Below are 27,735 nucleotides of genomic sequence, written 5' to 3' on the forward strand. Positions count from 1 at the left end.
GCCGAAACGTCGAGGTAAATATAACTTGTGTAAAATAGCGTGATAAGTCCGTTTTATGGTATTTTGACTATGTTGTGTATGACTTTGTATACGTTCTTTTGATGATCTGATCTATCCTTCGGAATCAAAATGCCATATCCTAGCACAATCTTAGATTATATGACTGTAATTATAAAAGCAGTATTTATTTCAAAGGCTCATGATAATTATGCGTATAGGTTTCAGATTATCAGATTGTTCACTTAATATTGCATCCAATCGTGACTGCTGTAATTGTGATTATATTTTTGCAAACCTCGTATTTGAATGAATGAACTGTATACCAATGTAGGCAGCAAAATCATTGGGCAACTGCGTACTTGAATGGCAATTATTTCGTAGAATCGTACCGTATCGTAAAAAAACGTAGATTTTGCTCATAACACTTCCTGGTGCTTTGGATGCAAGACCCTTAAATTACGAACGACTACGTCATTAACTGATTAGTGCAATCCAATGTCAAATGCCAGTCAGTCTCACAGTATTATCGGACGCAGACATTTCCTGGACTTAATACCTATTTTGTTTTTAATGTATGATAACGAGGATTACCCTTTTAAAAACTAGGCTAATTTAAATGGGCTTGCATTTATAAAACCACTGTCACACTGAGTCTAAAAGTGCACTTAAAGCTATCAATCTCAAACAAACAGTTAACAAAAGTCACGACATTCACCTTTAAATAGATAATCGAAACCGTCCGACATTAAGTAGGTAGGTATAATGAGTTTTATGATTAAAAAACAGAAAATGAACAAAAGAGTAAATAAGAAACCACGTAAAGGCGAAAAACGTAGCAATATTCTTCTTCCAAACCGCTACAATCTTGACAGAGTGGTCGTGATCGTAGATTGAGGATTAGTAGTTAACCTTCATGACGACTTTCTTGGGAAAATAGTGCCGTCGATTCCCCTTATCTTCACTACTTATCGCAGAAGAGTCCAGAATTGTAGTTAGTAATAGAGAGTGCTTCTAGCCACTCTCACATTGGTCCCTAAGTCGCCTTTTACTGCACACACTTAATAATATTTTAAGTAATATACTCGTACCTACTTTAATTATCTAATTAGTAATGGGTCCGACCTACTTTGAAACTGGACACAGTACAGTACGGAATTTAGTTAATTGTAATGTTTGATTTCTGGTTAATATTACATGCACATCGTTATATAATAGTAACAACCTAGTACGCTAACATTAAGTTATGTACTTGTTTGTAAATGCAAATGTTAGGCCTTAATTATTCTAATTATACCTTCGACTTGTTTCTTACGATGATTGGATAATATTTTCTTGGATTATTAATAAAACAAACAAGAACAGGAAAACGTTATCTTGCTATTTCGCGGTTAAGTTTGTATAAAACCACGCGTAAGGCCTGGTACAGTCTTCACAAAATTAAGTAACTATTAAACGTATAGGTACATTATTTTGGCAATCTACCCTAATTGTTAATGTTTTTTTCTATATTGCCTACGAGTATTAATTTAGTGTCTCACTTCTAGACAAAATCGTTCACTTTTTCTATCATCCATCCCTATCTAATGCAAAATTTCTCCCAGTCTGGTTCAAAACCACCATCATTTCTTTAGGCACCGTCTTTTATTGACCTGCTTCTTTTCAGGTGTCCATCAAATATCACATGGAACACAATCAGTGGCAATTTTTGGCCAGCAATTCGAATGCGTTCGGTTGGCATACCCCACTTGTATTTCACGGTCTTTTTTCCCATTTTGCAACTTCGCATTCGGGAATGCAGATTAGTGTTTGTGCCTCTGTCAGTTTTTCAAACACCCTACATGCTGCAAGCATGCTGTGCTTATTCAATGATATGATCCTGTTGCTGCAGGTTAACGAGCTTGTACCTCAGGGACATTGACCTTTATAGTTTGGCTAATGAAGATGAACCCAGCTATTATTTGAGTGGCAAACAGACCAAAGAGTATAAAAAACAGACACTTGAGCTTGTACGATTAGCTATACTGTGACTTGTTGAGTTTAGTACCTTCGTGTGTTAAAATAGAGTTTTTTGTGAAACAATCAAAAGTAGCGTGCGACAGATTATTTTTATCACGATAAGCAAATTCAAACAAAAACAAGTAGAGAGGGAAACCTTGTTCAAACAGAAAAAGTGTGTTTAGATGTGGTGACCGAATTAGTAGGTTAGTAGGCATGGCAAAATATTTTGATACTTATAATATCCATTTCCGAACTGGTCAATACAATTGTGGTTCCTAAGATTCACTTTCTCTCAAAAATATTCATATTAATCTTTTTATGTTCAACATATCGTTTTAAATAATAACTTATTTTCCACGATTCTTATGCCTAATCGTCACTTGTACGGCAGAGAAGCTTCTGTACTTGTACTATTACTTATTCTATGGTGATACCTGGTGATACCATCTGCATTTTTTTTTTATTTGCCGCGGTTTTGCAGGTTCATGTTTCATTAGCCAGACTCTATCAGCATTTTTATGGACTGGACCAGTAGCTCTCCCAAATTATTAATTTCATTCTTATAAAACTCTTGTATGTTTATAACAGTTTGTATCATATGCATTATCATCAATGATAATAAAACTACTAGTAACTACACACTTTTAGTTTTTATTTAACGTGACTTTGTTCGCCTTTGTACATATATTTCATTGTTTGTCATCTGTGTTTCTTTACTTATTTTGTACAATAAAAAGTTACTACTACACAACTATACATACTTTATTTAAATGATATTGTAACGGATAACTCACGTCTTAAATGAAGTTTAACTCGACATGTTTACAGATATTTGAGAAAACACTTATCGTCTGAAATTGGCAAGAAATTTGCTGTAGGTAAATACTCGTAGATAGGTAAAATATCAAAAATTGATGATCCAAATATAAACATACTTAAACATAAAACATATCATGCAATGCCAGCGCGCCGACTCAATACCGTGTACAAAAACAGTTTTTTTATAAACCTTAAGCCGGGTACTCATTAGCGAGCTGTAACTGTATCCTGCGTGATACAGTAACGAGGTTCTAGTGTGTACGCGTGTTACAGCTTAGGCTCGTTTTTGTCGCCCGAACGCTTTCAGCGAGAGTACTCATTTTTGCGAGTTGTAACTGTAACCAAACAGATACAGTAACGAGGTTCTAGTGTGTACGCGTGTTACAGCTTAGGCTCGTGTTGTCGCCCGAACGCTTTCACCGAGCGTACTCATTTTGCGAGTTGTAACTGTAACCAAACAGATACAGTAACGAAGTTCTAGTGTTTACGGGAGTGTAACGAACGTGGAGGCCTTCCCTGCCCTCAGTTTATGCTGCACCACTTTCATTAATTATACCTCCTATATTAGCCCAGGCATCTTCTTTTAAATGTTTTTTGTAGTAGTCCTTATCCTTAGGGTTCCATAGCACCGTGTTTTCCCTGTAGGCGTCTATCAACGACAGACATTTCTCCTCTGACCATTCACTCATGTCGAGAGAAATAAAAAGTACAGATGGTTCGTAGCGGCTAGCAACAACCTCTCCTCTTGACGTCCACGAGCGCACTGCGAGCGCCCTTTGATTCGCGGCAAAAACCGACAATCGTCGGGTCGCTGCGAGTCGCTCGTGTGGCGTTCATCGCAGGTTCGCGAACCACGTACACACTATGTTTTTGGTAACAGTAACGGTAACTGTAACGTGCAACGTTACAGGTTCAGAAATGAGTACGCTGTAAACATCGGCTCGCTGCAAGCCCGACGCGTACCCGCTCGCAGCAGGTTCGCGAACCACGTACACACTATGTTTTTGGTAACAGTAACGGTTACAGTTACGTGCAACGTTACAGGTTCAGAAATGAGTACGCTGTAAACATCGGCTCGCTGCAAGCCCGACTCGTACCCGCTCGCAGCAGGTTCGCGAACCACGTACACACTGTGTTTTTTGGTAACAGTGCATGCAACGGTTACGGTTACAGCTCGCTGATGAGTACCGGCTTTACATAATCATGTTAACGAACGGTACATCTATCAATAGCCCCAAATACATGAATGAAGTCATCATGTCTAATTTTTGACAAGTTCAAGATTGTGATGGGTTCAAGGCTGGCTTCGTTGCTGTGGATTTTGTAAGAAAATTGGTTGATAAAAAAAACAAGCAACACATGATGGATATAGAATTTTTAGAAGTGATAAGTAACTAACAGCGAATATACTGCTGGATAAACCTTCCCCATGGATCTCCGCGACAGTTAGTTTAGCGCTACTACTTTACTTTAGATTATAAGGGACCACATCTCAGCTCCATAATAATATCATCACTTGAAACAAACGCTGGTTAGACTTTTGTCTTTGCATTGTGCGGTACTTAGAATAAGAAGACGCTTCGTAACTCGCCACATGTATTATGCGGTACTTAGAATGAGAAGACGCTTCATAGCTCATCAAATGCATTATACGGTACTTAGAATGAGAAGACGCTTCGTAGCGTTTAGGGGCATACATGTCCAAATGTCAGAACGTCCAGGTGTCACATTGTCCACTGTCAAAACGTTCGAAGGTTATAATGCCCTAATGTCGGATAGTCCATATGTCCGATAGTCCAGGTGTCACATTGTCCATTGTCAAAAAGTTCGAAGGTTATAATGCCCTAATGTCGGATAGTCCATATGTCCGAGAGTCCAGGGGTCTCATTCTATTTTGGTTTTATTTACACCTTTTCAATGGAATTGCTTTCGACTCGATCGCCTTTACTGTCAAGTCAATAAGAGCTGCCACTTAGAGCATGAATACCGGTATTCGATAATATCGAAAAACCGGAATATCGGACCAAAATTCCGATATTAACACAACCGATACTGAAATCGTATAATACCGGTATTTCGATATTTTCGATATTAATCTCTAAATAATATTTATTTGGTTTTTTAATAGAGTATTGTACTCTCAACACTCTCAAAACTCACAAATTAATTACTTATTTTATTAATAGTATTATTTAAAGTAAATTAAATTAGGATCTACGATTTATAAAGATTACCAACGATACCTTGATAGGTACCTATGACAAAACCGCGTGTCATCACGTGCCGTGTCTTATATCTGCACCTGGCCATATGTAAATGCATGCGATTTATTAGTACTACTGACAAGGGTCAGGTGGCGTAGCATGGCGTCGCGATTTAGTAGTGTGTTCCTACCTATCTACCGTGAACCTGCGACTTTAACCAGGTCATCCTGCCAGGTCACGCTGCGCTTGCCGATCCGCAGTTCTACATCGAGAATCTTTCGGCCCCAACGGACATCTTTTCTCTGTACCATACGTCCTCCATTGCCACTTCAAAGAGCTAATTCGCTTGGCTATGTCGGCAGGCCTCTCTTCCCCACTGGGCACACTGGGCAAGCGCCCAGGGCCCCGCGATGGTTTGGGGCCCCCTAGTCTCTCCTCCATTACCAAACGATAACCTAGGTACTCTACTCTCGCCTGAAAATCAGGCTTACCGAATGCAGCATGTTGTGCCCAGGGCCTCTAATAGGTGAAAGAGGGCCCTGTACTCAGTACAGTGTACTGTATGTCGGTGACCCTTGTTCTTCTACGTGTCTCCGCATTTCTGATTCGATCCCGTAGAGAAACACCAAGCATAGCTCTTTCAATAGTTCTTTGAGCAACTCTGAGCCTATTTAAACATATGGCCTACTTATAGTAATCACCACGTCTCGGATATATATGTCATCATCATCACTGGTAACACACATTGGTTAAAGACTTTCGTCTTAAGGTACCTACTGAGGAATTTTGGACGAAAAGTCATTTCCGTGTTTCCCAAACGCTGCCCATCTGAGTTGGATTTGACGATTGACCTTCTTCTCGAAGTTGGACCTATCTAATTGCGTTTGTCCCAGGTATACATACGCGTCAACAACTTCAAGAATCAAATTCTCAACCAACACACCACACGACACCACATGGACATTCGACATGACCTTCGTCTTGTCCATGTTTATTTTGAGGCCTAGGTACCCGTTGGAAGACTCGATTGAGGCCTTCGAGCATCGTGCTTAGTTCTTCCATCGACTTTGCCATGACCACGATATCATCGGCAAACCGAAGTTGAGTGATGTACTCGTATTATTCGCCGTTCATATTGATGCCTTGTCCTTTCCATTCCAGAAGTTTGAAGGCGTCTTCTAAAGCGGCAGCAAACAGCAGTGCTACTACGAATCTCGAAATTCGAGGTTCGGCTCTCGTATTAAATAGTATAAGTGTCAGAGGGACCGCACGACACAAACTTCGAGTTTCGAGTTTCGTAGTAGCCCTGCAGTTTCGTTCGGAGATATGCCATCTCCCTGGCTTACGCTACGCTCTTTTCAAGGGAACCGCCTTCGAAGTCTGTTCCTGTATCTACTCGGAATGACATAGTGGCGATTTTATACAGACACTTCAACACTTCGATATACCTCCATTCGATATACCAGAGCCTCAAGCACCGCCAACGTTTCGACCGAATCAATAAACATTAGTTTATCGGAGTGATACATTTTGATTGTTAAGCCTTTAACACGAATAAAGTTTAAGACATAATTGAAATAATCTTAGCTACTTAAGATTGTCGGTACGGAAAGTTTTGTTGCGGGAAAATCATTTATTTTACTTTAATAATACGAATATCGAAAAAATATCGAAATACCGGAAAACCGGTATTTGAATTTTCGGTATCGAAAAAATACCGGTATTGGAAAAAAGGTCCGATATTAGATGCTCTACTGCCACTACGTAGACAATACGATAACAATATGGAAAGAGACAATGTAGAATGAGGCCCCAGTCCATCTGCATGACTGGACCAGCTGGTCAATTCGCGTTGACTCGACACGACATGTACGAAGCATCATAGATGCATCTGGATCTTACCGAGAATGGGCCTCAGGGTGTTAGATAATAGACTGGAAATAATGCAGATGAGCAATCTAGCTATCTAATTTATTTCAGTTATATTTATCATTTACTCGTAGTTGTGTTAGTCACATCTTTACACAATGAGACATTATGGGATTCAGGCCTTCAGAACTAGGACGTTTAATCCTTCGGACTTTTTGACCATGGACTTTTTGACGCTAGGACTTTCAGACACTAGGACGTTTAATCCTTCGGACTTTTTGACCAAGGACTTTTTGACGCTAGTACTTTTAGACACTTGGACGTTTCATCCTTCGGACTTTTTGACCATGGACAATGTGACACCTGGACTTTCTGACATTTGGACATGTATGCCCTTAAACGAGTGTTATTTCAAGAAACTGTAATAAAACCACCAATATGTGAGCAAGGAAGTCGGTAAGACGACATAATTTTGTCTGGCCTAGAGCAACGTAGGTATCGTATTTAAGCCGCCTTACGCGGCGGATTACGTAATCTGGTTTGAATATCGCGGGCCTGTGTTATTTCTGAACATTGAGGCCGCTCGCCCACGGCGATTTTTTGTAGCGATGCAGTAGCGATGCTGTCGCGCGTTTGCATAGGTACAGTCGCGATGCGGTCGCTAGCTGTGTACCCTCGCCCACATAGCCACGATTCAGTTGCGATGCAAACGTGCTACTGTCGCGCTTCACCCTCCCTTCCCTCCGTTCTCTCCACGATGTCGTCCGAAACCGTCGCGCGTTTGCATCGATCGATGCAGTCGCGATGCTGTAGCGCGTTAGTAGTGCGTTGGCATCGCTTCAGCATCGCTACAAAAAGTCGCCGTGGGCGAGGGCCCTAATTCCGTTCATAGTTTAGGCGTAAACTTCAGAATTAGGCACTGTTCGTAATTCGTAGACGTCAACTTGGGAACTCAAACCATTGCGATGGTTTCGTGATATTACCAGAGTTACGATTGGGGCTAACAGTCCCCTAACAATAACGTTCATGGATTCAAATTAGCAACAGAGGGTTGATAGTTGTTATTGTAAGATAACGTCGGAGAAACGGCCTAAATTTGAAAAACCTAATCCGGTTTTGGTAGACTTCTTCACTCTTTGTCCTATAGCCTCTCAAGCAGAGAGACATGGGTTCGAATGCGTGATTTCAGCTCTAAGTTTTCGGAATTCATAAACTAATTTACATTTAAACTTCACCGCAAGCTTTACGATAAGTCAAAGTCAAAGTCAAAATATCTTTATTCAATTTAGGCTATAACAAGCACTTATGAATGTCAAAAAAAATCTACCACCGGTTCGGAAAAACCTCTTCTGAGAAGAATCCGGCAAGAAACTCAACGAGGTATATATTTTTTTTTAAAACAGATTTACAATATTATTAAATGATATGTATACATCACAAGTATTTAACACAACTTTATTTTTAACACAGTAGGTTCGCTATTTGAAGGGATCGCTAATGCGGATCGGAATTATTTCCAAATATCCCTGTCCATGATATAATCATTAACTTTATAATACGCCTTTGATATTAATGTCTTCTTGACAATAGATCTGAATTTTGTATCCGTTTCATTTATAATATTTTTTGGAATTTTATTATAAAAACTTATGCAATTTCCCAGAAAAGACTTTTTGGTTTTAGCCAGTCTGTAAGATGGAACTTTAAGCTTCCCTGTGTTTCTAGTAGCCTTTGGCTTATCGACGTTAGTGGGAAAATCACATATGTTCTTCCTAACATACATGATTATTTCAAAAACATAAAGCGACGGCAGGGTTAGGATATCTGTTTCCTTAAAAAAGATCTTAAAGATTCACGCGTCTTCAAATTATAAATTGCTCTAATTGCTCTCTTTTGTAAGATAAAAATTGACTCAATGTCTGCAGCAGATCCCCATAAAATAAGGCCGTACGAAATAATGCTATTAAAGTAAGCAAAATACACCAACCGTGCCGTCGCCACATCGGTTAGCTGCCGTATTTTCCAAACTGCAAAAGCAGCAGAGCTCAATCTACCCGCGATTGCTGTGACGTGAGGTCCCCACTGTAGTTTAGAATCGAGCGTTATTCCTAAAAATACTGTTGATTTTACAAATTCAATAGTTTGACCATTTAACTTTATATTAGAAACTGAATTCGAGCTACATGAATTTATCAACGAGAATTTAATACATTTAGTTTTCTTAGGATTTAGTAACAAATTATTGGCAGCAAACCATGCGGATATCACGGACAGGGTTTCATTGGGCTCAATGAAGTCGGTATCTTTTCTACTAACCTTGAACAGTAAAGACGTGTCGTCAGCAAACATAACTATACCCGACTTTTGGCTTACCATATAAGTAAGGTCATTTACATAAATAAGATACAGGAATGGGCAAGAATGGATCCTTGAGGCACTCCCATTTCGACCACAGATCCCTCCGATACCGTTCCGTTAATCGCTACCTTTTGCTTTCTTTGTGTGAGGTAAGATTTAATGAGTTCTAAAGCGAGGCCACGAATGCCATAAAAATTTAACTTACAAATTAAAGTATCATGATCCACACAATCAAAAGCTTTCGAAAGGTCGCAGAATACACCTATAGCGTCATGTGATTCCTCCCAAGCTTGCAATATGAATTTAACTAAACTATGACCCGCGTCTGTAGTAGACCTGCCTTTTGTGAATCCGAACTGCTGTGGATGCATGATTTTATGGGTATTAAAATGCGAGATCATTTGCGTCAGCATTATTTTTTCGAATATTTTGCTAAACGCTGATAGGATGGACACAGGACGATAATCAGAGGGATTATCTTTATCACCTGATTTGAAAATAGGAACTACTTTACTATATTTCATCAAATCTGGAAATACGCCTTCATCTATACAGCTATTAAATATAAATGCTAAAGTTGGAGCAACGACATCTAAAATGGAATGTAGAACCTTAACTGAGACGCCCCACAAGTCTTCCGTTTTTTTTACTTTCAATAATCTAAAAGTCTTAATGATGTCACAGGGAGAGACATGCGTGAATTTAAAATTACTTAAGTTTGGAATAGATACATTTTGTTTTAAGAGCGATTCAGCTAACTTTGAGGAAGACGCGAGACATTTTGTCGTTTCGATGGGGATTTTAGAGAAGTAGGTATTAAACTCGTTAGCTACTTTAACCGCGTCCGTTTCTAATACGTTGTTAATCTTTAATGATATAGAGGACTCCGCGTTCTTACGTCGACCGGTTTCAGTATTTATAATTTTCCAAACTGTTTTAATTTTATCATCAGAGGACTTAATTTTATTAGTTACATGGGCTGCTTTTGCTTTATTACATATAATTTTGAATAATTTTGAATAATCCCTGACATACTGGTGGAAACGTTCATCAGTGGTACACGATTTCTTATCATAAAGATCATATAAGACGTCCCTACTCCTACGTATTCCGGGTGTAGCCCATTCATTGAATGATAGTTTGTTTCCTATTTTAATACGTTTTTTACTACACGTTTTATCGTATTCCTCGCATACAGTATTTAACAATATCTTGAAATTTTCGTTTGGATTTTTAGTATTTACTTTTAAATTGTTTACTTTTTGCGCGATGTTTGTTTTGAGACGGTCAAGTCTTTGTTTGTTCAACGGCCTAATTTCTATGGTTTGATTAACACCGCCCCTAGCCCGAGGTAACTTCACTGTTTGAGCTTTGTGATCCGATCGTACTCCACTGATAACAGCTTTTTCTAAATACTTACAAGTTAACCAAATGTTGTCAATACATGTGGCCGAAGTGGTTGTGACTCTGGTGGGTTCATTAAATAAGAAATTTAAATTAAAAGATTTTAAAACAGAAATAAACTGGTCTTTTTCAACGGATTGTGATAAAATATCGATATTAAAGTCCCGCAGACCACCAGCGCTTTATTACGTTTTACTAATTTCCTTAGAACATCTTCCATAGTATTTATAAACAAAGGAATACTCGAGTTTGGTGGTCTATATATACATAAAATTAAATACTGTTCCGTTTCCGCAGAAGCGATCTCGCATACACGTTCAACAGAAAGGCTGGACAGGTCTTTGCGTTCTTTGAACTTTAAACCATTTTTTCACTAATATGAGAGACCCGCCACCTGCTGCAGATTCTCTGCAGAAGGCGCTGGCTATTGCATAATTATGTACATTAAATTGCATTGAATCTTTTTTTAGCCAGGTTTCTGTTAAGCAGATAATATCTAAGTTTCAACTTTTCAGAGAGTAATTCTAAATCTAATATTTTGCCAGTGAAGCGATTTATATTTTGATGTAGAAATGATAGACTACTTTGCTTCTCTATTGTCGGTGTAGGTAGTTTAAAGACACATTCGCGCTTGAAGGTGTCGTCCTAACAGGGCCGGGGAGGGGGGGTAATTTCCGAATACGGAATTAATATAACATGCTAAGGATTTAGCAAGCTTGTCGGGGGTCAGTCGGTAGTCACTAATAACATTATTAGTGTCAAAAAATAAAACGTCACTATGACGGCTCGTCATCTTAAACAATAATTTGTTTAAACGATATAAATGATTATTGGATTTATTTAGAGAAAGCAGAATAGGGAAACGCACCTATAATAATGTTTTTAACACCTAGTTTTGATAGTAAATCGAACCAGTTTTTATGTCCGAACACCTAACGTCGGACCCGTCACTTAACATTAAACAATGGTTGACTGCTCAGTCACCTGAGTGAGCATAATTTTTTCAATTATTTGTTTGAATGAGGCATTAGGCATACAGTTATTTATGACACAGCTGTTTGATATATTATTATACAATATTTTGCCCAATCCTTTTCCTATCCTATCAAAATACTAGGGTTTATTAACATTCTTACAGATATTTCCATCATTACCTACAGATATGTCACAGAAGTCCACGCTGCGGTCGGGTAACTCGGACTGATTATGTAATTTAGTTTGAAATGCGCTCTCGCGCGCTAACAAAGAATTGACGCGCTGTTCGTTATATGAACATAAATCAACAAGCTCGTTCGCGGCCAAAATGTGTTCACTAAAGATAAAGGAAAACATCATTATGAAGCTTTCACAGACCTGTGAAGCAATACAATAGTGTGTGCGAAGTTCTCAATCTGCACTGAGCCTGCGTGGGAATTACGGCCCAAGCCCTCTCATTCTGACTGAGAGAAGGTTTTGTGCGCGGCAGTAGGACGTATATAAGCTGAGATGATCCATACTAATATTATAAAAGCGAAAGTGTGTGTGTTTGTATGTTTGTCCGTCTTTCACGTCGAAACGCAGCGACGGATCGACGTGATTTTTCGCACAGAGATAGTTTATGGGCCTGAGCTACTCTGAGCGACATAGGCTACTATTATCCCGAAAAAATGCACAGTTCCCGAGGGAATAGCGCGCGATAACCGAATCGAAGTTCGGGAAAAGCTAGTGGATCATAAAAGTGAGAGCCCATGAAAAATTACGTCACACCAATTTTGATCATTTTTAGAGCTCCCCTTATCACACCGCTATGAGAACTGCATTTATTTTGTTTCTATATCACAAACCGCCTAGCCCACTTCCCCCATAATGAGTGACGTAATTTATGGATTGCCCCACTATGTGCCCCAGTTTTATGTACGCTCAGAGACGGAAGGGCCAGGCTGAAAACCACAAGCAACACTACTTTCCATGTCCACTACTTTCTATTTCTTATGAAAGAGTTGAAGTTGATATGGATATGTAGATTAGTAGATTATATACAAAGCCAGCAGGAAAGGAAGGGTTAAGGGGAATAAATGTATTATTTTAGTGGTTTTTTGTGGAAATAAATCTTCTTTCTTTTTTTGTCTTTCTATGTCTGCATGCTTTTCGTGTGAACTAAGTTTTTCATATGCACGATAGGTTGTAGCAGGAAGGCAGCCTATACGCACCACTACAACAATGTGATATTTATCAACAAGAAGATTTATGTAACGTAAATCATCTTCTACAAAATCCATTTTGATAATTGTTTAAAATTCTCCTCAAATAATAAATTGTAATTACCTACCTACTATTACCGACCACAATTTTCCTGGTCTCTGTAGCAAGTCTTGAATAGTAGTAGATGAAAATTCTCTGTTAAAATATTTATGAAACACAATATAAAGTTGCGGTGAGCAAACTACTGGTGTAAGGATGAAACGAGCTTCGATGTTCTTGCCGCGATCCCTCGCGCAGTTTAAGTATTTTAACTTTTATCCGCCCTAGCGGCAGCTATTTTAGTAGAAATAACGCAGTAGGTGAAATTATATCAAATGTTGTTATACCGATCATTACACACCCTTCAAAACATTGTATGGAGGTACCTAACCTTTATGTACGAGTCCGACTCGCACTTGATCGATTTTTAGACAAGCGGACGGGAGAAGTAGGTACAGAATCCGACCATCACATGTCACCTACTGCGTTATACGACCGGGTGGCCAAGTGGTTAGAGAACCTGACTACGAAGCTTAAGGCCACGGGTTCAAATCCCGGCCGGGCAGATATTTGTATGAATAATACGAATGTTTGTTCTCGGGTCTTGGATTTTTAATATGTATTTAAGTTTGTATTTATCTATATAAGTATGTTTATCCGTTTCCTAGTGTCCATAGTACAAGCTTTGCTTAGTTTGGGACTACCTAGATCAATTGGTGTCAAGTGTCCCATGATAAGTATTTATTATTATTATTATATTTATATCTACTAAAATAGGGGTGTGTAATGATCGGTATAACAACATTTGATATAATTTCAAAGGATAGGAGCTTCACTCACAGAACTTTTTTTTTAATAAACCTAACGTAACTAAAGTACCTACAATGAACTAAAATAATTTCCTTGCTCACCCGCGACCTTACGATAGCTAAGCTTATGCAAAATATGCGTGTTCATGCAGTTCCTCCACCTCCACACTGTAAGAACACACACAAATCACACAAACCCATCTATCACCACCACCACACTACACTGACGCGTGCACTGACGCGTCATTGATATGGACCTCCGCAAAGTAACGCCTGATTCAATAAATTATTTAAAGTACCTACATCTAAACGAATTAATAACAATAGAAATAAGTTTGGTTTTTAAGATATTGTTGCATTATATCAATTGTTGTTATATTCTTCGTTACGCATCGGTTTTGAAAGCAGTTAAGTACTTAATAAATTTACATTAAAACTCTAATACAAGCGTTTTTGCTGACTATACTTTTTGCCCCTGATTACCAGTTCTCAGCAAGACGAAACAAGTAGCCCCTACCAAGTTTGGCAGTCACCTTGTCCGCCTAGTAACGAATAATAACGCCCAGTAACCAAAAAACGCCGCTAAAACACGCTTCTTGTATGACGACCCCCTTTTATTTTTAACTTTATTTTATGTTTAGTATTTGTTGTTAAAGCGGCCACAGTAGTCCATAATTTGTGAAAATTTCAATATATCTGGTGTGGTGGCACACGGTGGCCACGCCGTACAAAATACGCGTTCTTGAATCTACATAGGCACGACGATGTCTGAACACGCGTCAATGTTTGTGTGCGTAAGAAACACAGGGCTGACTATCGCAAAACCCTAATAAGTGTAGATCTTGGTGCTACCAATGACATTTAAAGGTACTTATACATACATACGTACATACCTACATAGGTATGGCTTAGATAGTGCAAATAAATTTAATCGTTAACCTTACCTATTTATTTAAACCTAGTACTTAAAATATGTCTGTCTGTGTATTTAAGCATTATTATTTTCAACTACAATAGATATATACGACTACAAACTTAAACGAATTATTCGGTAGTTAGTTATTTCATGTCTTAATCGCGATAATTTCAGAAATCATTATTTATTTAGAAAAAGGAAGTAGGTAGGGTACCGTTACCATTTCGCAAAGTAATCGCTACCGAACTTAGTGCCGTGCGGCCGACATACATTGCGGTGCGCACCCGTCTGCTTTCCTGCGGTTTTCCTCAGTGTTGCCACCTCGCAAAAAAAAGTCACTAGAGTCGAGTTTAAAAGTCACTAGATTCGGGTTTATTTGCTAAAAAAAAATCGTTAGAAATCACTAAAAGCTACTCCATACATTCAAACAATGTCTTAAATATTTATTTGACATTGGCCTATTTAAAGAGTGATAAAATGTATTTGTTTAATCTATATAAGACTAGGTTTGTTTGAAAAAAAAAAGAAACGGGGGCGAAGCCGCGGGCAACAGTTAGTTATATATATAATTGTACTACGGCATCAATGACAATATATTATGTTGTTCCGTCACATTTAAAGATAATGACTGATCCACTCTACACGTTTGACAAACCTTGTCAAGCCGGCGGGCTTAGTTATATATTAGAGGGAAAACAATGTATTTTCATCTCACAAGCGTAATCCATCATAAATGAACTAATTATTTTATTCTAAAATCTTTTTTTTATTTTTAAGTATATAAAATAAGTATTTAAACAGTTCGGAAAAATTATGACACGTAAAATTTTATTTAAAGTGCGTTAATTGGCTCTATTTAATAAATTATGACATAACTAGCTTTTACCCGCGGCTTCGCACGCGTAAACTATTCGGTGTGGTAGCGCAATTGAAATTTTCGGGATTTTACAAAATTCCCCTGGAAATTTCCAATATTTATATCGTGGTCTTCATTGAGGTTGTGTTGTGAATAACTGTACAAAATTCAAGACTCTAAACCCAGTGCTGAAGTTTCAAAATTTTTCCCTATCCAAATTCAAATACAAAATTCAAATTCAAATCATTTACTCAGTAAAAAGGCCGCAATGGGCACTTTTACACGTCATTTTTTATACTACCAGCGCTTTCGGAAAGACCATCATTGCCAAGAAGAATGCGTCGCAAGAAACTTGGCAGCAAGTCATTTTTTCTAAATAAAATAATTACAAATATAAATACTTAAAAACTACAGTATACATTAAAGAAAAAAAATACGAAATAATAATAATAAATACATGGATGTATGGGGTCCCTTAGTTACAAAACTATACCGTGGGAATATCGGGATAAAAAGTAGCGTACTTATGTGTTATTCCAGACATACGGCTACCTACATCCAAATTTCATGCCTCTAAGCCTAGCGGTTGTTATTGCGACATTTTATTCCTAGGTATCCCGTGGTAATATCGGGTCAAAAAGTCGTCTATGTGTTTTTCTAGACATCCAGCTACCTACATACCAAATTTCATGGCTCTAAGCCCAGTGGTTGTTATTTCGAGATTTTATCCCTAGGTATCCCGTGGGAATATCGGGTCAAAAAGTCGCTTATGTGTTATTCCAGACGTCTAGCTACCTACATACCAAATTTCATGACTCTAAGCCCAGCGGTTAGTATTTCAAGATTTTATCCCTATCCTGTGGGAATATCAGGATAAAAATAGCCTATGTGTTATTCCAGAGGTCCAGCTACCTACATACTAAAATTCATGGCTCTAAACCCAGTGGTTGTTATTTCGAGATTTTATCCCTAGGTATCCCGTGGGAATATCGAGTCAAAAATTCCCTTACGTGTTATTTCAGACGTTCAGTTACCTACATACTAAATTTCATGACTCTAAGCCCAGCGGTTATTATTTCAAGATTTTATCCCTATCCCGTAGGAATATCGGGATAAAATTAGCCTATGTGTTATTCCAGAAGTCCAGCTAACTACATACCAATTACATTTCATGCTCTAAACCCAGTGGTTGTTTCGAGATTTTATCCCTAAGTATCCCGTGGGAATATCGAGTCAAAAAGTCCCTTACGTGTTATTCCAGACGTCCAGCTACCTACAAACCAAATTTCATGACTCTAAGCCCAGCGGTTATTATTTCAAGATTTTATCCCTATCCCGGGGGAATATCGGGATAAAAAGTAGCCTATGTGTTATTCCAGAGGTCCAGCTACCTACATACTAAAATTCATGGCTCTAAACCCAGTGGTTGTTATTTCGAGATTTTATCCCTAGGTATCCCGTGGGAATATCGGGTCAAAAAGTCACCTATCTGTTATTCCAGACGTCCAACTACCTACATACCAAATTTTAATGACTCTAAGCCCAGAGGTTGTTATTTCGAGATTTATCCCTGTCCCGTGGGAATACCGGGATAAAAAGTATCCTATGTTTTAATCCAGGTTATAAACTAACTTTTCGCCAAATTTCATCCAAATCCGTCCAGCCGTTTCAGCGTGAAAGAGTAACAAACATACTCACTCACTCACTCACAAACTTTCGCATTTATAATACTAGCTTTTTTACCCGCGGCTTCGCACGCGTAAACTATTCGGTCTGGTAGTTGTAATTGAAATTTTCGGGATCTTACAAAATTCCCCTGGAAATTTCCAAATTTATATCGTGGTCTTCATTGAGGTTGTGTTGTGAATAACTGTACAAAGACTCTAAACCCAGTGCTAAAATTTCAAAAATTTTCCCATCCTAATTCAAATTCATATCACTTATTCAGTAAATAGGCCGCAATGGGCACTTTACACGTAATTTTTAAATACCAGCACTTTCGGAAAGACATCATTGCCAAGAAGAATGCGCCGCAAGAAGCTGGCAGGAAAGTCATTTTTCAAAATAAAATAAGTACAAATAAAATACTTAAAACTACAGTAAGTATACATTTAAGAAAAAATACAAATAATAACAATAATACACGGATGTATGGGGTCCCTTATTACAAAACTATCCCGTGGAAATATCGGGATAAAAAGTAGCGTATGTGTTACCAGACGTCCGGCTACCTACATACCAAATTTCATGCTCTAAGCCCAGCGGTTGTTATTCGAGATTTTATCCCTATCCCGTGGGAATATCGGAATAAAAAGTAGCCTATGTGTTATTCCAGAGGTCCAGCTACCTACATACCAAATTTCATGGCTCTAAGCCCAGTGGTTGTTATTTCGAGATTTTATCCCAGTTATCCCGTAAGAATATCGGGTAAAAGTCACTTAAGTGTTATTCCAGATGTCCAGTTACCTACATACCAAATTTCATGACTCTAAGCCCAGCGGTTATTATTTCGAGATTTTATCCCTATCCCGTGGGAATATCGGAATAAATAGTAGCTTATGTGTTATTTCAGACATCCAACTACCTACATACCAAATTTCATGACTCTAAACCCAGCGGTTGTTATTTCGAGATTTTATCCCTATCCCGTGGGAATATCGGAATAAAAAGTAGCCTATGTGTTATTCCAGAGGTCCAGCTACCTACATACTAAATTTCATGGCTCAAAGCCCAGCGGTTGTTATTTCAAGATTTTATCCCTAGGTATCCCTTGGGAATATCGGGTCAAAAAGTCACTTATGTGTTATTCCAGACAGTCAACTACCTACATACCAAATTTCATGACTCTAAGCCTAGCGGTTGTTATTTCGAGATTTTATCCCTATCCCGTGGGAATATCGATAAAAAGTATTCTATGTTTTAATCCAGGTTATAAACTAACTTTCCGCCAAATTTCATCAAAATCCGACCAGCCCTTTTAGCGTGAAAAAGTAACAAACATACTCACTCACTCACTCACTCACAAACTTTCAACNNNNACTTTGACTTTGAATAATAATTATATGTACATGCATGTCATAAGTTTTCTACAATATTACAGATATGCATTGTAAAAAAAAGTATTACCGATACTTTAATGTAAACATTTAAGATGCACTGTACTTTAATGTGAACATTAAGATGCACCCGCAGATACCAGGTTTCTTAATAAAGGCCATTTGATAGTCGTTTCTGATCATATAATAGGGAAGTTATGATATGCATGTAGATCAAGTAATACTAATCCTCACTTTCCTTCCAGCTGGCGCACCCCATAATGGATTCCCTGGACAACACCCCCGACGCCTGGGCGCGCCAGCTGGTGTCGGCGGTGGCGCGAGGCGACGTGGCAGCGTTTGAGGCTGTCCGCGCGGCCGGCCCGCCGCCCGAGCTGAGACGGGCCGACCACAGCACAAGACAGAAGCTGAGGCTCAGCTGTCTCACTGAGGTAACCAACGCTGACTGTGACTCAGTGGCCATATCCATTGTCGTCGACACGACAGCTTCGGGATCTCGTTTTATCAAATAAAACGCGAGGTCGCTGTTAGTGGACTGTATTTTTTCTCGCTTCGATTGCAGCAGTAGATCGAAAATCCGGTGTCAAGAGCCAAGTCGTCGTTTTCGCAGGTACGGTGTCCAATAAGATTGCCAAAGGTCGCAGGTTCGTGAGGGGTTCGGGGTCCGGGGTAGTATCTGGTCGTTTGGCTCGCTTGGATCTTTTCGAATTGGCTCGCGGATGACTGGTCGATGACTGGATCGCTAGGAGGGAGGCCGTCGTATTTATCCCTCCGATTGGCGATAATTCAGGCGGTCCGATTGGTCGCTGGGCATCAGAAACCGCACTGAATTATCGCCAATTTCGCTATGATACTGCGGATTTTCGATCGCTGCTGTATTTAATAATCAACTTAATATATACAAATCGACTTATTCTAATTGGAATCGCTGTGCCCTAGCCCATTCTTGTCGTAGATATCGCTTTTATTAATCGGTATGGGCTAGGGTCGCAAATAACTACTAAAAATCAACTTTATTTACAAAACTTAACCTAATTAAACCTAATTAGAAGCTCTATTTACATGTCACTCTTATAGTAACTGTCGACGCGTGGCTATCCGCAACATCCATATTGAGTACCTGGGCGACCGAGCTTTACCCAGAGATAAGATCAAGCTAGATCGATTTTTCATCCCCGAAAATATTGGAGCGGTTTCTGGGATCCCCAAAATATATATATACAAGAATTGCTCATTTAAAGGTATTAGATAGATAGATATTATAAGACGACCAGATGGCCTAGTGGTTAGAGAACCTGACTACGAAGCTCGAGGTCCCGGGTTCGATTCCCGCGTCGGGGCAGATATTTGTATTAAAAATACGAATGTTTGTTCTCGGGTCTTGGGTGTTTAATATGTATTTAAGTATGTATCTATCTATATAATTATATTTATCCGTTGCTTAGTACCCATAACACAAGCTTTGCTAAACTTACTTTGGGACTAGGTCAATTGGTGTGAATTGTCCCGTGATATTTTGATATTTATTTATTATTATATGTATATGAATTGTCCCGTGATATTTTGATATTTATTTATTATTATATGTATATGTATGTGTGTATATATATTTAAATTATGCTGTGAACGGTGCGGTACATTCGCGTCTCATATAAACTTTTAACAGGTTTCTGTAGCGCGTCTTAGCAATAAGTATTTTTTGTAATATTGTAAAAAAAAAATAAAAACATTTATCCGTCAGTACTAACCTTTTTTTTTTTTTTGCCCGGGGGAAATCCGCCACCAGATACCCCATCATCACGGGGAGGCGATGAGGTTATGTGGGGTTTTTACCCACTAAAACCCCCGGGGTGTTCCTTCCTCGTCGCCCGCTACATCACCAGGAGGCGGTTATCCGTTTCCGGATTCATCTTCTAGGGGAGCCATTCTTGAACCCCCTTTCCCACCAATGGCGTGCTAGGAACATTTAGCACGCCATTCTCCTCGAGGACCTTAACCTAACCTAACATTTCTGTCGTATATTCTTCAGATGGCGTTCAACCGCACTTCAGCGCAGCGCAAGTTGACCTTCGCCGAGATAGCGCGGGAGGCGCGCCTGCCCGAGAACGAGGTCGAACTGCTTGTGATGAAGGCGCTGGCCGAGAAGCTGATACGGGGGCACATCGACCAAGTAAGGCTTGAAAATACAAACTGAAATATAGATGCACAGAAAAAACAGAAAAATAAGACCAGCACTGGGAATCGAACCCAGGTCCTCGGTAATCCGTACCGCGTGCTATACCGCTACACCACTGATGGTCAACGGTACCGACACTAATTTCCCCTATGCACCTCATATCTCAGCTTGTGTTTCTTACTTAGTCACTTAAGCAGCGACGCTAGCGACATCTATGCCGTAAGCCCTCAAACTTTTTCGGCATTCCTTTGGAACTAACCGCTCACCCGGACAAGAGATATCGTTTCCAAGCAATCAAATTAAGATTGTTTTTTTTGGGTACGGATTACCGAGGACCTGGGTTCGATTCCCAGTGATGGTCTTATTTTTCTGTTTTTTCTGTGCATCTATATTTCAGTTTGTATTTTCAATTTCGGTTTTACGGGATGACCGTAAAAGTAAAAATTTGGAATTGAAATAAAAAATACAAAAAGATTCCAAAAAAAACAATCTTAATTCAAGTAAGGCTTGTTTTATACGTGCCATAAGGCCATAACCACAACCAGGCCACGTGCTCCCGCGCATGTTTTGTATTGGAAATTAATAGTGCAATGAGGGCTATCGTTTTTTGTCTTACTAGATGGCGCCACTGTTGGGTGAGGTTTTTAAGTGTGGCTTTCAAATGATATTATTATTTTTTGTATTTTTTTTTCTTTAATTGTATAATATAGTTTTTAAGTATTTTATTTGTAATTATATTATTATGAAAAAATGACTTTCTGCCAAGTTTCTTGCGGCGCATTCTTCTTGGCAGTGATGGTCTTTCCGAAAGCGCTGGTAGTTTAAAAAATGACGTGTAAAAGTGGCCATTGCGGCCTATTTGCTGAATAAATTATGTATCTGTCCTTTTACAGGTGAGCTCAACGGTGACAGTATCGTGGGTGCGCCCGCGCGCGCTGCCGCGGTCGGCGCGGCCGCCCTCGCGCGTCGTCTGGACGCCTGGCGGCTCGCCACGCGCGCCGCGCAGGACTTGTTGACAGCCCAGCCTGATCTGCTCACGCTGTAGCCAGGTGAGACCGACTGAGGAGCGGTGAGGCTCCTAAGTAGCCAGGTGAGACCGAGTGTGGAGTGGTGAGACTTATAGTAGCCAGGTGAGACTGAGTGTGGAGTGGTGAGGCTCGTAAGTAGCCAGGTGAGACCGAGTGTGGAGTGGTGAGACTTATAGTAGCCAGGTGAGACCGAGTGTGGAGTGGTGAGACGCGTAAGTAGCCAGGTGAGACCGAGTGTGGAGTGGTGAGACTTATAGTAGCCAGGTGAGACCGAGTGTGGAGTGGTGAGACTTGTAGTAGCCAGGTGAGACCGAGTGTGGAGTGGTGAGACTTATAGTAGCCAGGTGAGACCGAGTGTGGAGTGGTGAGACTTATAGTAGCCAGGTGAGACTTATAGTAGCCAGGTGAGACCGAGTGTGGAGTGGTGAGGCTCGTAAGTAGCCAGGTGAGACCGAGTGTGGAGTGGTGAGACTTATAGTAGCCAGGTGAGACCGAGTGTGGAGTGGTGAGACTCGTAGTAGCCAGGTGAGACCGAGTGTGGAGTGGTGAGACTTATAGTAGCCAGGTGAGACCGAGTGTGGAGTGGTGAGGCTCGTAAGTAGCCAGGTAAGACCGAGTGTGGAGTGGTGAGACTTATAGTAGCCAGGTGAGACCGAGTGTGGAGTGGTGAGACTAGCCAGGTGAGACGAGTGTGGAGTGGTGAGACTCGTAAGTAGCCAGGTGAGACCGAGTGTGGAGTGGTGAGACTTATAGTAGCCAGGTGAGATAGAGTGTGGAGTGGTGAGGCTCGTAAGTAGCCAGGTGAGACCGAGTGTGGAGTGGTGAGACTTATAGTAGCCAGGTGAGACCGAGTGTGGAGTGGTGAGACTTATAGTAGCCATGTGAGACCGAGTGTGGAGTGGTGAGACTTATAGTAGCCAGGTGAGACCGAGTGTGGAGTGGTGAGACCTAGCATACTGGTGAGACTACAGTACTTGCATTCTAGCATGGTGCGGGTGACACTTGATGCACCGTTACGTTTTACTCACAAAAAGGTGGTACTAGGAAAGACCGACTGTAGAATGATGAGACCGATAGTAGGCAGATGAGACCAAATGTAGAATGGTTAAAATAAAATAAATAAAGAGTAGACTAATGAAAAATTAATGAATGGTTGTAATGAATGAATAAATATGAAACCAACTGTAGAATAGTGAGACTGGCTACCGGTGAAACGTCATGAGTAAATTAATGAAACTTGTTAGTAGTCAGGTGAGACCAATTGTAGACTGGTAAGGAGCATTTTAAAAAAAATGTACCCTTTCTCTTTCTTAAATTTTGGAAAAAATAGGTGTCAAAATCGATGAAAACGTTTAAAACACGAACAATCACGAATTTTCACTCATAGTCAAAATACCACAAACGGGACTTACGCTAAAACATCGAGTAACATTTACCTCGACGTTTCGACCACATTACAGTGGCCGTGGTCACGAGTAGACTGACATGTGGGGTGTCAAGTCTGCCTAGAAGCGCGAGTCCTTCGAACTACCGCACTTGGCATGGGGTGGCAAATAAAAATGACCAAGTGCGGGTAGTTCGAAGACTCCCGCTGCTAGGCAGACTTGACACCCACACTTCAGTCTACTCGTGACCACGGCCGCTGTAATATGGTCGAAACGTCGAGGTAAATATTACTCGTGTGTTTTAGCGTGATAAGTCCCGTTTTGAGGCATTTTGATAACAATTTTAATGTTTTTTTTTGTTACAGATTGGTTTATTATGGCGCTGGGAGTGTATCCGTAATTAATATTACACATGTAGAGATAATGTATTTGTATTTAAAACACAAAATTAAACATTTGGATGTTGCATTATAAAAATTAATAAAAGTATTGTAAAAACTTACTTGTAGTTTTTATCTGAATTTACTCATTGTAAAGCTCACCGCACAGACAGCCATGGGGATCTCGAACTGAGACCGCGGATCAGCCACAAAGAATGTCGTTTCTAACCCCCGACGCAAAAAGAGGGGTGTTATAAGTTTGACTGCTGTGTGTCTGTCTGTGGCACCGTAGCTCTTAAGCGGGTGGACCGGCTTGAATGCGGTTTTTTTATTTGAAAGCAGGTTCTCTAGCGATGGTTCTTGGATATGTGTTTATTAAAATCGGTTCAGCCGTTTTTGAGATATTGAACTTTGAAGTGACAAAGTCGGGGGTTTTCCAACTTTTTTTGGTAAGGCGTTATATTCTTGTGCAGACATGAGACACATTGTTTGTAAAAGTGTGTATGTCTGTCCGTCTTTCACGTCGAAAAGAAGCGACGGACATATAGATAGTTTATGGGCCAGAGCACAGATATAGATTACACTAGATTACGCAAATGCATCTACTTCGCGTGTCCGAACCCCGACCAAACGTCGGGGTTGGCCCATACAAAGACTGGCCGCTAACTGACTAATGATGACTAGTGACCGACTCGAGCACCAATGAGGGCTATCGCGAATGAATTCGCCACTAGGGGCGCTAGTGTAGCGTGAGGTCTCCGAAATGTCAAATCTCATAGTTTTTGGGTGAGCTACGCGGGTTTATTTATAATAAGTTTTTTTTTGTGTATATTTTGCATAACCTAAAATTAATTATGGCAATTATGCGTTACGGGGCAATGAATGTCTGTGTTTTGAGACAGTTTTGTCTTTCGGAAACTTTTGTCCTCCTTTTTTTCCGAACAAAACGGGACTTAGCAACACTGTGGTTGCTGGATATTTTTATGGTACGGTTTTAAGGTGTATTAAATATGATTTTAATCTAAACTTTGTTTTTACACCCGTAATAACCGACTTTGAAAGCCACACTTAAAAACCTCGCGCTACAGTGCGCCATCTAGTGAGACAAAAAACGATAGCCCTCATTGAATCGATTTTGCGCGGACATCGGGGAATTCACATCGCTAATTCGCTCTTGAGACGTCACAGTAGATATAAAAAAGTGACACGGTTGGTTTTCATACAGATTGAGGTGTTTGCGTTATCTAGATACATATACACAATGCAGAGTGAGATAAAAATAGCGTTTTTTTTGTTTGGTGTCCATGTGCGGCGGTGATTGCTTCCCATCAGGTGACCCTCATGCTCGTTTTCCCCTCGTATATGAAATAGTAGATTGATAACCAAGGATGGGAAGTGACCCATTTCACCCGAGTTATTTCTGGTGCTCGAACGAAGTGAGAGCGCCTATAATTCGAGGGGAAAAGGGTAATTTCACCCGAGTTAGACACTACTTTTCATTTCGACTGCGAGGAAAGTAAAATACTACAAAAAAATTAGAATAATAATAAATTGAATTTACTTATATCCAACCTCCAACGGTACCTTTTCGACTGGCCACTTGACACGGCCGACTATAAAAAAAATCGAGTTGGCAGAGGCGTCTTTACTTAAAGGCCTTTAGTGCAGGGTGTGCGTTCATAGATGAGTGTGTGTGCGTTGCACATATAAGAAGAAAGAAAGAAAGAAAGAAAATACATTTATTTAACGCCATAAAAAACAAACATAGGAACAAACATAGAACAAATAAAGACATACATGACGCTAAACAGGTCCCCACTCAGCATTTCAGTGAGGACCTTATCTAAAAACAAACTTAAAATAAAAATTTAAAATAAAATAAAACAAATATATAAAGTACTCAGTGTTGCACACGGGCGCAGCGGTATGAGGGGCGCCCATTCGCGTTATTTTCCAGCGGGGGCCTGGCCAGGATCTTTGTGTGAAGATATCAGTACTATAGAATTTTGAATCGGTGGCCCAACATCCTGGGGTACGCACTAGACCAGACCGGGGTGGGCAAGAAAATAGAAAAAAGATAGATTTCAATTTTGGCCTGATCTGGGCCAAAGCATGCGAAAATTGGTTTCCAATTGGAATACAGTGTATTTTTACTTAGTGTCACTTCCACCATGAGAACAAGTGTTGACTTCCAAGAGATAAAATTTTGAACATGAGACTCAATGACAACAAGAATTTGCCGCCGCGGCGCGTTGCTCCGAGAAGAAGTGCTATGAATGAGGGCTATCGCGTATGAATTCGCCACTAGAGGCGCTAGTGTAGCGTGAGGTCTCCGAAATGTCAAATCTCATAGTTTTTGGGTGAGCTACGCGGGTTTATTTATAATTAGAATAATTTTGTGAATATTTTGCAATATCTGTAATTAATTATGGCAAATATGCGTTCCGGGGCAATGAATGTCTGTGTTTTGAGACAGTTTTGTCTTTCGGAAACCTTTGTCCTCCCTTTTTTCCGAACAAAACGGGGACTATGCAACACTGTGGCATGCTCGATATTTTTATGGTACGGTTTTAAGGTGTATTAAATATGATTTTAATCTAAACTTTGTTTTCACGCCCATAATAACAGACTTTCAAAACCATACTTAAAAACCTCACGCAACAGTGCGCCATCTAGTGAGACAAAAAACGATAGCCCTCATTAGCCCGAGACATGTCGAGCTAAGAAATTTTTTACCTGAAGAACTGAATCTTTTTACTACCCACCCTGTCAAGCTGTACGAAATAGGCCACTTAAATTTAATTGGTTAAGTGAAATCAAACATTTATTTGAAAGAAAGAAAAAAAAAAGAAAATCTTTTATGTATTTACACTCTCGAAGACACAAATACAACGAATTTTACACAATTGGTCACGAATAAAAGAAAAATCAAGCCGTGGTGGCCTAATTAATGGTTTGACCTATCGCCTCTCAAGCAGAGGGTCGTGGGTTCGAACCCCGGCTCGCACCTCTGAGTTTTTCGAAATTCATGTGCGGAATTACATTTGAAACTTACCACGATCTTTGCAGTGAAGGAAAACATCGTGAGGAAACCTGCACAAGCTAGCGAAGCGATTCAATGGTGCGTGCGAAGTTCCCAATCCGCACTGGGCCCGCGTGGGAACTATGGCCCAAGCCCTCTTGTTCTGAGAGGAGGCCTGTGCCCAGCAGTGGGACGTATATAGGCTGGGATGATGAAAAGAAAAATTATAACGCACATTTGCGTTCTTATCTAAATATTTTTAATGCTAATTTGTTCTTTTACTTTTAATTTTGTATGCAATACTTAAAGACCTTTTCCAGTGTTGTAAAAAAAACTAAAAGACGTAGGCACACTAATTACTAGCAATTTCCCATTGAATACTTATTTGAATTCAAATTCAAAATTATTGCAAATCACATTACATTAAAGACAGGTTGAACAAACAGCAGATTTACATGAATTAAAAAAAACACCAATTTTCGATTTCATGAATTTAACGTTATATCTAAATAAATAAACAGAATGCTTGAGAGAACGAAAAATCTCTACTTTTTTTAACTTCCCGCCATTCCGTTTTCACGTGACGTTTCTAAAATGTTGCCATGGCACACACTACTCACGATAATCGGAGAAATAATCGATTAAAACCTAATGTTAACACGGGAAATGTTATTGAAAAACAGCTAAACTATAATTAAAAATGAATTAAAGTAAATATTTTAGAGATTAAATTAATAATTAGTTTGTGAAACGGCAATGTTTTTACTATGGAACCCAGCCCAGTGCACGCTAGGATCGCTGCACGCCATCAATTTATCATGGCTGCCGAATGAGTGACGGATGTCGGACGATGCACTTGCAATGTTTTAATTAATGTGAAATCAAAGTGTTTTGTGAACACAAGCACATCAGCCAGGACAATGGTAAGCACCGAATTAATCCACACAGTGTTTCAAATTACGCAATAATTATGTTTTTGTTAACTCAAAGAGGGACGTTTTGTTATGATTCCCCGCTGTCATTATTTACAATCGGGGACGTATAGCTATCTCGCTCGCGCGCAGTTTCCTCGCGATAGGTTTTTCATTTTTATTGCTCCGCGGGACTGAGACGGAAAAACGGACCCAGTGGAAAAATATGAACATTTTCGTGCTCTTAAAAATTATTGATTTTTCATCGTTAAAAAACATCAGAAGTACCTAATTGCAAGCGAGATGCGTGGTCGCGCGGCCGGA

The 27,735-nt window shown here is 39.7% G+C and overlaps 1 protein-coding gene and 1 long non-coding RNA gene across 2 annotated transcripts; both read left to right on the plus strand.

Moving 5' to 3' along the window:
- Positions 1–18,651: 18,651 nt before the first annotated feature.
- On the plus strand, positions 18,652–23,600 carry LOC141443793 (26S proteasome non-ATPase regulatory subunit 13-like). Its single transcript, XM_074109158.1, has 4 exons — positions 18,652–18,940; positions 20,539–20,679; positions 21,579–21,734; positions 23,464–23,600. Exons 1-3 carry the CDS (start codon positions 18,770–18,772, stop codon positions 21,699–21,701), a joined length of 435 nt encoding a protein of 144 aa, XP_073965259.1. The 5' UTR covers positions 18,652–18,769; the 3' UTR covers positions 21,702–21,734; positions 23,464–23,600.
- On the plus strand, positions 22,412–22,872 carry LOC141443956 (uncharacterized). Its single transcript, XR_012453098.1, has 2 exons — positions 22,412–22,473; positions 22,515–22,872. It is a non-coding gene; the product is annotated as an uncharacterized lncRNA (long non-coding RNA).
- Positions 23,601–27,735: the final 4,135 nt, after the last annotated feature.

This window comes from Choristoneura fumiferana, chromosome 28 (assembly GCF_025370935.1).
Source record: "Choristoneura fumiferana chromosome 28, NRCan_CFum_1, whole genome shotgun sequence".
Lineage (NCBI taxonomy): Eukaryota > Metazoa > Arthropoda > Insecta > Lepidoptera > Tortricidae > Choristoneura > Choristoneura fumiferana.